Source organism: Chrysochloris asiatica, unplaced genomic scaffold (assembly GCF_000296735.1).
Source record: "Chrysochloris asiatica unplaced genomic scaffold, ChrAsi1.0 scaffold00409, whole genome shotgun sequence".
Taxonomy (NCBI): Eukaryota; Metazoa; Chordata; class Mammalia; order Afrosoricida; family Chrysochloridae; genus Chrysochloris; species Chrysochloris asiatica.
Genome location: NW_006408927.1, coordinates 1,437,741 through 1,449,292, shown reverse-complemented (window position 1 = coordinate 1,449,292; position 11,552 = coordinate 1,437,741). Strand labels below are relative to the sequence as shown.

Below are 11,552 nucleotides of genomic sequence, written 5' to 3'. Positions count from 1 at the left end.
TTTTTTCTTCAGTTCTTTTAGCTTGAGAAATGCTGAGCACATTCTTCCCTTTTGGTCTTCTGACTCCGGGGCTTTGCACATTTCATCACAGTACCTGAGTTTGTCTTCTCAAACTCCCGCTTGAAATTTTCTGTTCAGCTCTTTGGCTTTCTCATTTCTCCCATTTGCTTTGGCATCTCTCTGAGTCTCTTCTGACATCCGTTTTGATCTTTTCTTTCTTTCCTGTTTTTCAAATGACCTTTGCTTTCTTCCTGTATCATGGTCTTGATGTCATCATACAGCTCTCCTGGGGTTCGATCATTAATGTCTAATGCATCCAATCTGATCTTGAGATGATCTCTAAATTCAGGTGAGATATGTTCAAGGTCATATTCTGGCTTTTGAGGACTTGTTTTAATTTTCTTCAGCTTCAATCTGAATTTGCAATATGAGCAATTGATGGTCTGTTCTGCATCTACCCCTGGTCTTGCTTTGACTGATGATATGGAGCTTTTCCACCATCTCTTTCCACAGATGTGGTCCATTTGATTTCTGTGTATTCCATCTGATGAGGCCCATGAGTATAGTTGCCTCTTATGTTGTTTAACTAAAGTATTTGTAACATATAAGTCATTGGTCTTGCGAAAACTCTATCATGTAATCTCCAGCACCCTTTCTTTCACCATATTTTCCAACTATTAATCCTTCCTCTTTGTTTCCAACCTTTACATTCCAGTCACCTGTAATAATTTCAGACTGAAAAGTTGGTATCATTCTTCAATTTCACCATGTAAATTTGAATAATAGTGCTATTAACTGGTCTTCCTTATAAGTATATGGATATAATCCTATCACCGACAGCATTGTATTTCAAGAAAAATCTTGGAATGTTCTTTTTGAGGATGAATGCTATGCCATTCCTCTAGAATTTGTCCTTCCCAGCATAGTAAACCATGTGGTTGTCAGATTCAAATTGGACAAGCCAGTCCACTTAGCTCACTAATGCCTAGGATATCGATCTTTATGGATTCCATTTCATTTTTGAGAATTTCCAATCTTCCTAGATTCATACTTCATACATTCCATGGTCCAGTTATTCATGGATGTTTACAGCTGTTTCACCTCATTTTCAGGTCCATCTCATCAGCAGGTAAAGGCCCTGAAAGCTTTACTGCACTGCTGTCGTCATGGTCAACGGTATTTTCAGTGCATTCTAACTTTAGGGGCTGATTTTCTGGCGTTATATCTGACAGGGTTCTGCCGTCATTCAGAAGGTTGTCAGTGGCTAAACATTCCGAAGAAGTTTATGTTCCCTTCTTTCTTGTCTGTCTTAGGCCGGACACTCCACTGAAAGCTGTCTGCCGTGGGCGACCTGCTGGTACTTACAATACTGGAGGCATAGCTTCTGCATCACAGCAGCATGCACGGCACCACAGTGTCACAAACAGACAGACAGTGACATCAAATTGCTTCGGACATAGTAACCCTGTATAGGGTTTCCAAGGAGTGGCTGGCTGGTGGGGTTGAACAGGTGGAGTTGCAGTTAGCAGTCCAATGCTTACCCAACCACACCACATGTGGTTGTTGTAGTGTAGTGCTGTCGAGTCGGTTCCGACCCATAGCGACCCTAAATAGGGTTTCCAAGGAGCAGCTGGTAAGCTTGAACTGCCGACCTTGCAGTTCAAGCGTCTTTGCAGTCTGGTGCATTAACCCACAGCGCCACCCCACACCACATGGAACCCTTCAATATTACAACTTGAGGTTTGAATTATTTCTTCAGTTCTTTCAGCTTGAGAAATGCTGAGCATGTTCATCCAGTTTTGTTTTCTGACTCCAGGGCTTTGCACATTTCATGTTAGTACTTTTTCTCGAGCTGCCCTTTGAAATTTTCTGTTCATCTCTTGTACTTCATCATTTTTTCCATTCACTTTAGCTTCTCTACGTTCAAGAGCCAAGTGTCAGAGGCTCTTCTGACATCCACTTTGGTCTTGTCTTCCTTTCCTGTCTTTTTAAGGATCTTTGGTTTTCTTCATGTATGATGTTCTTATGTCATTTCCCCACAACTCCTCATTAAATCTGTTCTGGAGATCATCTCTAAATTCACGTGGGACGTATTCAAGGTCATAGTTCGGCTCTCATAGACTTGTTTTCAATTTTCTTCAGCTTCAACCTGAACTTGCAGATGAGCAATTGATGGTCCACTCCTGGCCTTGTTTTGCTGATGATACTGAATGTCTTCATCATGTCTTTTCTCAGATGTAGTCAGTTGGATTCCTTAGTATTCCATCTGGTGAGTTCCATGTGTATAGTCAACATTTATGCTGTTTAAAAAAGATACTTGCAATGAAGAAGTCATTGGTCTTGCAAAATTCTGTCATGTGATCCCCAGCGTCATTTCTATCACTAAGACCATATTTTCCAATCACTGATCCATCCTTTGTTTTCAACTTTTGTATTCCAATCACTAGTAATTATGTAATACATCTTGATTGCATGTTTGCTCAATTTCAGACTGAAGAAGTTGGTAGGGTTCTTCAGTTTCTTCATCACTGGCTTTAGTGGTTTGTGTATTTATTATTAATACTGTAATAATAACAAGGGGCCGGGTAACATAGTTAATCACAAGTGGGGCTGCTAACCACAAGGTCAGCAGTTCAAACCTAACAGCTACTCTGAGGAAGAAAGAGGAGGCTTTCTGCTCCTGTAAAGATTTATCACTCCGGAAACCGTAACCAAGGTCCCTCTAAGTTAGCACTGACTCCATGGCACATAATGACCCCACCACCATTTAATAAATGCTATTTGATTACATTTTATTTTACTAGATAAAATTTTCATGTACGTATGTAAGTACTCAGAATACATAATTTTTGGGGGTAATATTTCTGTTGTTGTTACGTGCCATTGAGTCAGTTCCAAGGAGCGGCAGGGGAGTCTGAACCACCGACCTCACAATTCAAATCAACCTTGTAGTCAAGTGCTTACTCTACAGCACCAGACCAGGACTCCATTAGCATAGCATACATTTCTGTGTTCATCAACACGTATCTTCATTTAAGAAATAACTTCTTAGTATCATTATGTAAGTGTTAGGGAGCCCTGGCAGCAGAGTGGGTGACAAGTCAGGCTTCTAAGCACCAAGTCAGCAGTTCGACTCCACCAGCCGCTCTGCAGGAGAGAGACGAGGCTTTCCTTCTGCTCCCTCCTGGAAAGAGTCACGGCCTTGGAAACCCCGCACACGGTCCCTATGGGTCACCACCAACTCCACCGCACAGCATCACCATGTAACTATTAAAATAGCTTAATTTTATTCCTTTTAGCATTGCTTTTGTATTATTCCTTTTAGCATTGTTGTTGTTTAAATAAATTTGTTTTAATAACATTTTTCCATTACACTTTTTCATAAATTTTTGAAGCCCTCTTATATTGCTATCATGGATAATTTTTAATATAAGTCTGTAAGTACTAGAATTAAGTTTTACCTGTTTCTGTAAATAGTAAATGTTTATTATTATTTAGTACATAATAAGCATTTTATTTGTTTTAATACATAAGTGAACTCTAAGCATGAGTATATCCCATGCAACATTTGGGATATACTTATACTGAGAAAACACAGACTGAGACCTTGGGGAACCAAGAACATTCATTCACTGATGTCCATGCTCCATAGTCCCAGAGACCCCAGGAGAGCCCCTCCACGTCCTCCCCACCCCTGCCTGCCTGACCTGTAGTCCTCCCGGGTGGCGATGAGGCTGGACACATTACGCAAGATGCCGCCCCCGCTCTCGATGATGGCCAGCGAGTTGCTCTGACACTTGTAGGTGAGCGTGCTGACCAAGAAGCCCAGGGCGCCGTCCACCTGGCAGATGGCTGCCTTGTTCTCTGTGCTGTGTGCCGAGAGGTTCCACAGGGCACTAAGCACGCTCTTCAGGGTGGACTCCTAGGGCAGGGAGGGCGTCAGTGATCCATAAGTATTGGCAGCAAATACATGTGCCAATAAGAAGCAAAAGTCATTAATAATTAACTGGAAACCATGGACTCCTTGCATCTAAGCAGTGCATTGTTGGGCTTGATTTCCCACGGAGGCAGAGAACTCACCGCCCATCACCCCTATCTCCCTGCTTTGTGGCCTGGGGTAGGTCACTTGTAGCCCGCCCCCTCAGTTCCCCACCCCCCCACCCGTGCCCACCTTGGAGGCCCGAAGGACACACTGCATCAGAGCTGTCATGCTGCCGACCTCCCTCAACACTTTCTTGCTGTTGGTATCGGCACGCCAGGACAGGTTTCGAAGGATGCTGGACACCACCTGGGGCCAGGTGGGATGGGGTACAGTGAGAGAGAGAGACAGAGGTCAGACGTAGGGTAACAGGGTGAGTTCAAGGGGCACAGGCCTAGAGCCAGGCTGGATCACCACGTGAGCCCCTCCCTCACCCTCAGTCAACAAGTCATCAACCCCCACAAGCAGTGGGGCCACAGACAGATGGGTCCACCCATGGCCATCAGCAGGGTGGGTCTTTGACAGTGAGGCTCTCTGGCCTGCCCCCCGTGACCCCTGGGGGTCCGAGCTCATACCTGGTGGAGTTCCTCACTCTCTGAGCTCAGTTGGGCCACAATGGCTTCCATGCAGCCCCTGCGTGCACACAAGGTGGTCTGTAGGGTGGAGGGGGGACACAGGAGGGTCACAGGCACAGGATAGGCAGGGAGGCCTGAGGAAGTCCCACTCCCAGCTAAGCATCTCCCCGCCCCCATCCTCACTGCCGCAGGAGAGGAGGAGTGGCAACTCAATGCTCAGATGAGGAAAATGAGATTCAGAGATGGTGGGGTTAGAGCACGCCACTCGGAGGTGATAGCAGTTCCTCACAGAGACAGCTATGGCAAAGGACCAGAGAGGACATGGCCCTGCCTGGCCCTCCGAGGTGGCAGCCATCCCTGCTACTCAAAGCTGTTTCAAGGCTGGAGGGGTGAGGGTCCCGCCCACCACGTACCTTGTTGGCAACGTCCCCAAAGGTGAGGTTGGTGAGGGTCATGCCAGCATAGCGGCGTAGAGCAAGGTTAAGGGGGTCACGGGTCATCTTGTGCATCTCGAAGTCCACCTGCAGGAGTTCAGCCACGGCCTGAAGCCCACCTGTGGGGACATGGGAGGGGGGTGTGGTGAGGCTGGGGGCAACCCCCACTTCCCTCCCCCCAGATTGGGCCACACCAGTCCCTTGCTGCCCTCCACCCTGCCCGCATACATTCTCCTCCAGGCTGCCTTCAAAGCCCAGGCCTCCATACAGCCTGCCCCAGCCTCTCCTGGCCTCACCCTTCAGTCCCAGGTCTCCCCATCACCCACAGGATCGGCAGGTCTTGTGCTTGCAGCCCCTTGGATGCTGTTCAGTGACCAGACTGAGTCCTTCCAGCCCTTCCAGCCCAAGCCCACTTCCTGTGGCCACAGAACCTTGGCATTTACTCCTTCCTTTGCTCAGACGGTCCTTCCCAAGCCTACTGGGCCAGGCTCCTGGATCCCACTTCAGCACCCAGCTTGGATATCCTTCCGTAGGGTCACCCCCCTGCTGCCCCAAATGAGGACCACCTCCCACCATTGGACAATACATTCCCGTTGGTTGAAACCACTCACTTGGTAGTATTTTGTTATAGCAGCCACAGAAAACAAACTAAATCCCAACCCAAAACTTCTCAAGGTTCCCCCAACACACACACACATACACACACACACACACAAAAAAAAAAAAACCCAAAAGAGAAACTGCATGAAACCCCGCAGAGACGCATCCCCAGAGCTCTGCTGCCGTCTTCATTGTGAACATCTGTTTCTCAATCCCTTTCCCTTCCCTGAGACCCAGATGATTACAGCTGAAAGGCTGCCTTTCATGGGAACAAGTTAGCAGGACAGTCCACTGGTGACACCTCCTATGGAACCCTCAGTAGTCTCTGTCTCTCTCTGGACCTCGATGCCTGGCCCCATGTGAACAAACATGATCCCTACAGCAAAGGAGGGCTTCCTGGAGGAGGCAGTGGGACCACTCACCCAGCTCATTCATGGCTCTGCGATACTCCTCATCAAAGGACAGCTTCATGATGGCACAGGTGGCCTGGCAGATCTGCGGCTCAATGGGGACAGGAGCTGTGGACCAAGGGGGCAGGTCAGAGGAATGGCCCCATGGTCAGTACCCTTGCCCCTCTCTCCCCTCCCCACTCACAGGCCACGGTCATTCCAAGTGGTCCCTGGGACAGTGAACCCTCTGTAAATGGGAGACTTCGGTGCCTGCCTCAACCTCCCGACATGTGAAATGGCACAGCCCGACCCCTGTGCCCAGAAGCCTTGGCCAGCTCTGAGCTGTCCATGGTCACGGATTAACCTTTCAATAGGTTGCAGAAAACATGAATTCTCAAAGCTTGCGTGTACTTTTCATAGCCTGCCCACTACCGGCTATATCATCAGCATCCGCTTGGCGCCAAGTTACAGCTAGGACATCCACTGCTGGTGGCAAGTTGTCAAGGCAAGGACCCAGGTCTCCGCACATGGCTCATAGCAAGCCACGGTGACGGCGACGATGTGCCCGTTGCGTGGACGGTCCAGGAGCCAGCACTTACCGTCACCTGCATCCGGGGCGCTGTCACATGCCCGCAGGCAGTCCCAACAGGTCTCGCAATAGGCCCGGACCTGCTCCAGCACGTGCAGCACGCGCATCTCTTTGCGGGCCAGACCCTGGTCCGGCTGCGAGAAGACGATATTGTGCAGCGCAGCATTGGCGCGCATGCGTGCATCCTTGGCGCCAGGTGCCCCGGGGGTCCCCACACCGCCTCCAGACCCCTGCCCGGCTTCAGCACCGTGCAGAATCTGCAGGAGCAGCGGCAGGCAGCCTGAGCGACGCATGGCCACGCAGCTCTCAGGAGAGCTGGACATGGCGAGCAGGGTCCGCGCTGTGTCCTCCTGGTCACGCGTCGCCAGCATGGACAGCAGCCAAAAGACTACCTCCACCTTCGAGGGACGGGGAGAGGAGGGTCAGGGAGCTTTCTGCTGCCTGCCCTACCTGGCTAAGGTGGGCCCCTAAAACATGGCGAGTCATGTGACTACTGCACACTCCCCAGCCTTACAGTGGGTCCTCATCCCTCACCTGGGGGGAGGCCCACACAGTTGGGAGGATAAATAAGGGAGTGACAGGTATACATACTCTGCGGGGATTATTCCAGTGGGTAAAATCCCTCACCAGTGGCTCCCTGGGATCACCCCCACCTCTAGGGGTATAGACTGGACTTGTCTCCAGTGCCCCCAAACATATAGGGCATCCTAGCCACCAACCTCACCGTGAGACCCGTCCCAGGAAGGCCCCTCAACAGCTAGGGGCCTGGACGGAAACCTCAGCATGTACCCCAGCCGGCTGCTCCCCACCTGGACCCCACACTCACCTTGCTGTTGCCTGGCTGAGTACCACCATCGTCAGGGTGCGTGGGGACCTCTTTCTCACGGTCCTCGTCCACCGGTACCGACTTCACTGCTAGCAGCGCCTGTGGGAAAAACACTAGGCTTGGGGGCGGTTTACTCTGGATGCATCACACAAAGCCCCCCCGCTGCTGAAGCCAGACTGTCCGCTATGTTAGGACAGGAGGAACCCCAAGACCTGGGGCAGCCCTCCCCAAGCCTGGTTCCTTCCTTATGGTACCTGGGGCTCTGTCTGCTGCACCCGATCTTGTGCCTCCAGCAGCTCCTTGTCTATTTCCTCCAGGCGTGAGGCGCGGATCTGCGAAGGACAGACACGCTGGCCAAGCTGCCCAGGCTGGGACTCTGCCCATTAGCACTGTAGCTCCGTCTACTCCCTATCTAACTCCGCCCACTGTATAGAGCCCACCTTATTTCTGGAACACCACCCATTCCTGGATCTGACTCTATCCACCCCTAGACTGACTCCACCCACTCTCAGATGTGGTCACCCCCAGTGTCCAAAAGAAGGCTAACAGCTTAAACACCACCCCTTCCTTTGTAGGACTTCACTCTACAGTCTTGAAACCCACTAGTCATTCCTTGGAAACCCTATACAGGGCCGCTATGAGTCGGAACCAACTCGACGGCACACCAATTCTTAACAATCTTAGCCCTACGATTCGCCCACAAGTATATGGCTCCTCCCACTAAACTAAATTCCCTCAGGTCTCTGACCTCAAGATTTGCCCATGGCGTAGGTATCCACCCACCCCAAAACCTGACTCCCCCCCATCTCCAAATCTGTCCCCATCCTTCAATGTCCATTAACTTGTTCAAACCCTCCGCAACCACTTTCTAGGTCCGATCCTTCCTTATAGTACTCCACTCATAAAGATCTCGACTCTCTGATTTGCCCAAGGTTTCTGACGCCACCGCCAGCATGTGGCCCCGCCCACCTCACGAGCCGCCGCTCCCCGCCTCCCCGAGGCACACCTGTGCTCGCTGCACCATCTCATCTGAAGTGCCAAAGCGCTCCTCCATCAGCGAGCGGATGTGCTGAGCCTCGAACTCCAGCTGTTGCCGGATCAAATCCATCTGCATGGAGAACTGCCGGAAGAGAAGCAGGTCACCCTTGAGGAGGCACCCAGGCTGGGGACCGGCACTCCTCCACCCCGGCTACCCACAATCACTCACCGTCTCCACATGTGGCAGCTCGTCCAGGCGTTTAGACAGGCCCTGCAGCTGGGAGTAAAACCACAGCTTCTCCTTTTCCTCCTTCTCAATCTCATTCAACAGAAAGCACCTGGGGGTGGGGGCGTGACTCAATGAGCCTTAATTCCCACCAAGTTGTCCAGACAGCAAAGGTCATGGCTCCCCCTGGTGGGGTCCTGACACTTCCGGGAGGGACACAGAAATGAATACAGAGAGGAGGAGAAAGGGAGTCCCTTGTGAAAGTCTCTGGGTGGGGTCGTTCCCTTCAGCACTTGCTACTCATCCCCTCCATTCAGTACAGACCAGGCTTCAGGTTCAGAGGGTTCCAGGAGCCTCAGAGCCTCCCTGTCAATATCCTTGTGAACAACACTTCTACTCCCACTGTTCAGAGTGGTAAGTCTGAGGCTGGGAAGGATGAACAAGGGCTTGATGATAGGCCTCTGTCCGAGCCTACCCAACCCAGCCAGACTGACTGAGTTCCAGACCTGCCTCCTTCTGCTGGCTCCAAGCCCAGCTTCTTTGGGCCTCGTCCCTTTCTCCACAAAGACTGCCTTGGGCCCCTTTGGCTCCAGGCCTGACACTGAGCCTGGGTGCTGGACAAACCCTGTCCCGAGCGACACCTGGAAGTGTCTCCCGGGAGCTGTGTCCCCTGCCAGGAACCCTGTGTTCCTCTTTGTCTCTTGCTTAGGCCACGTGGACATTCTGTCTCACCGTTCCTGGTCCAGTTCCTCCAGCAGACGGATGGCAGCCCGGCTTGGCTCCCCGACACCATCCTTGGAGGTCCCAGAGCCGTGGAAGGGGCTTCCCTCAGGGCTCCGGTTGAGGGGCTCAGGGCCCAGGGCTGGTGGCTGGAACTTGAGGTTGTACAAGCTGGAGATGTCCATCTGCAGGGCTGGGTGGGGAGAAGGAGAGGTAGAGGTCAGTGGCAGCCTGGCCCCTCAGCCTCCCAGGCAAGGAGGGCAGGGCACCCTCACCTTTCAGCTGCTCCAGCACCTCTGTCTGCCCGGAGGACACCAGCACTCGGGCCTCCAGCTCCAACTTGCACTGTAGCTGCTGCAGGACCTCCTGAGGGTGGGATGGACGTTCAGGGTGGCCACTGCCCTGGCTTTCCTGCCCACCTCCAGGGTCCAGCCCTGACATCTGTCCCTGCACCCCGGATGTGACCCATCCAGCCCCCTCACAGTCCCACCTTCATGCCCGACGTCTCCGTCTCCAGCTTGGACAGGTGGTTCGAGTTGTCCTGTAGCTCTTGCCGCAGGTGGCTGTTTTCAGCCTTCAAGGCCTCCACCTGCCGCACCAGTTGTTCATAGGAGGCCACAGAGCTAGTCATCTTCAGCTCCTGCAGTGCCTGGGGCCACAGGGTCAGGGTCACCAAGGGCCTGAAGACGGGGTGGCTGGCACACCAAGACAGTCTTGAGTCCTGAGCCCCAGTTCTCCCGATAGTCCTGGGTGGGACTGACTGGCGTGGCCACTTCAGGGAACCCAGGCAGACAGCGTGGCAGATGGAGTGACAGACACAGATGACAAGGAGACAGGGGGGCAGGGGCAGAGTCTCACACAGATGCTCAGATACAGAGACAGCCCAAAGGTCTCACTCGCCGATGGGTCAGCCTCTCACAGCCAGGCTCATGTACTGACCCATGAGAGCTTTCCCTAGAGAAGCATGCCTTCCCACAAGTAGGTGGACAAATGGACAATGACCATAGCATGAAGGCCAACACCTACAGCTAAGGAAGCCAGGGAGAGGGGTGGCTGGGGTATGTTTAGATAGCCACACAGATGGACCCTAACCCACCATGGTCACCTGAAGTTGGGGATTTGGGATGGCCCGTCGCCCCTACTCCCACTCCACCAGTGACTAAGCCCAGGCGAGCTACCTGCATGGTGGGGTGTCCCTCTGACAGCCCTGGGCTAGCCTCCACCCGTGCCCGCTGCCCGTGTCCCATTGCCTTCTGCTGCCATCTCTGCCCACTTCTTTGTATCTCTGGCTGTCCTCTGGCACAACGGCCCTGACTCCTCTCTCTGTCCGGCTGGGTCCCTTCGACTTGGCCTTCCAGCCTGAGCTAGTCCGCCCCCTCAAGCCCCTTCCTCTTTGTTCCCTTACCACCCTCACACACACCCCTCCCTCCGCCTTTGTCTGAGAGGAGCCAATGGCAGCCAGCTCCTCTGCCTCCTCCTCCTTCCAGCCCCTTCCCCTAATCAGTCCCGCCTACAATCCCCCTTCACTCCTCACTGGGCACATTCATTCATTCACTGGCTCATTCATTCTTCTCTTCCTCTTCCAACCCCAAGAAGACACCCACCCACCCTGGGGGCCACCAAGGGCACAGCTGAGCCTGAAGTAGGCCCCCCTAACCCACTCGAGGGCCTACTATGTGCCTGGCTCTGGTCCCTGGCTTCTTCCAGACTTTCCCAGAGGGGAAAACTGAGGCCAGCCAGATTCAGAACCCTGACCCCACCTTGGCCTCAGCCCAAGGGACTTAGATGTCCCAGTGACTCTGGAGGCAAAGCAAAACCCGCTCTTTCTTTGGGTTTCGGTCGGCCCATCTGAGCCTGCAGGCAAGTTCACTTGCCCTGCCATATTCCCAGATCCATGTAAGGTCAGCAAAACAAACAGGAACCAGAGTAGATGAAGGTCAGAATGGGATGCCCAAAAGTTCAGTGAGGGTCTCAGTGTGGATAAACCCATGGTGAAATCCTTAGGGTCTGGCTCAAGCTGTGCCTGGACGAGACCACTATGGTCTATCCAGATGGGGTGCAAACCCCTATGAATGTGCTTCCCACTCCCCAGCCAAGACCCCTCCTGGGCTGCCCAGGATGGTCAGGTGAGCCTCTAGGACTGCTCTCACACTGAACCTGGTGCCCTGCCCTTCCCTCCTCTGTGTCCTCATCAGAATGACAATGCCAACAGGCAGCAGAGTCACCCATGGTCTAC

General features: G+C 52.6%; 1 protein-coding gene across 1 annotated transcript in view; it reads right to left on the bottom strand.

Moving 5' to 3' along the window:
- The window catches only part of APC2 (adenomatosis polyposis coli 2), a 30,901-nt gene extending 20,954 nt beyond the window's left edge, over positions 1-9,947 (bottom strand). Inside the window, exons 1-13 of the mRNA XM_006876722.1 lie at positions 9,807-9,947; positions 9,592-9,682; positions 9,329-9,509; positions 8,600-8,708; positions 8,399-8,512; positions 7,647-7,724; positions 7,393-7,491; positions 6,577-6,964; positions 6,011-6,106; positions 4,968-5,107; positions 4,555-4,632; positions 4,172-4,288; positions 3,708-3,922 (exon numbers count right to left, since the gene is read on the bottom strand). Coding sequence (XP_006876784.1) covers positions 3,708-3,922; positions 4,172-4,288; positions 4,555-4,632; positions 4,968-5,107; positions 6,011-6,106; positions 6,577-6,964; positions 7,393-7,491; positions 7,647-7,724; positions 8,399-8,512; positions 8,600-8,708; positions 9,329-9,509; positions 9,592-9,682; positions 9,807-9,947 — 1,847 coding nt within the window. The remainder of the gene's footprint in view (positions 1-3,707; positions 3,923-4,171; positions 4,289-4,554; positions 4,633-4,967; positions 5,108-6,010; positions 6,107-6,576; positions 6,965-7,392; positions 7,492-7,646; positions 7,725-8,398; positions 8,513-8,599; positions 8,709-9,328; positions 9,510-9,591; positions 9,683-9,806) is intronic.
- Positions 9,948-11,552: the final 1,605 nt, after the last annotated feature.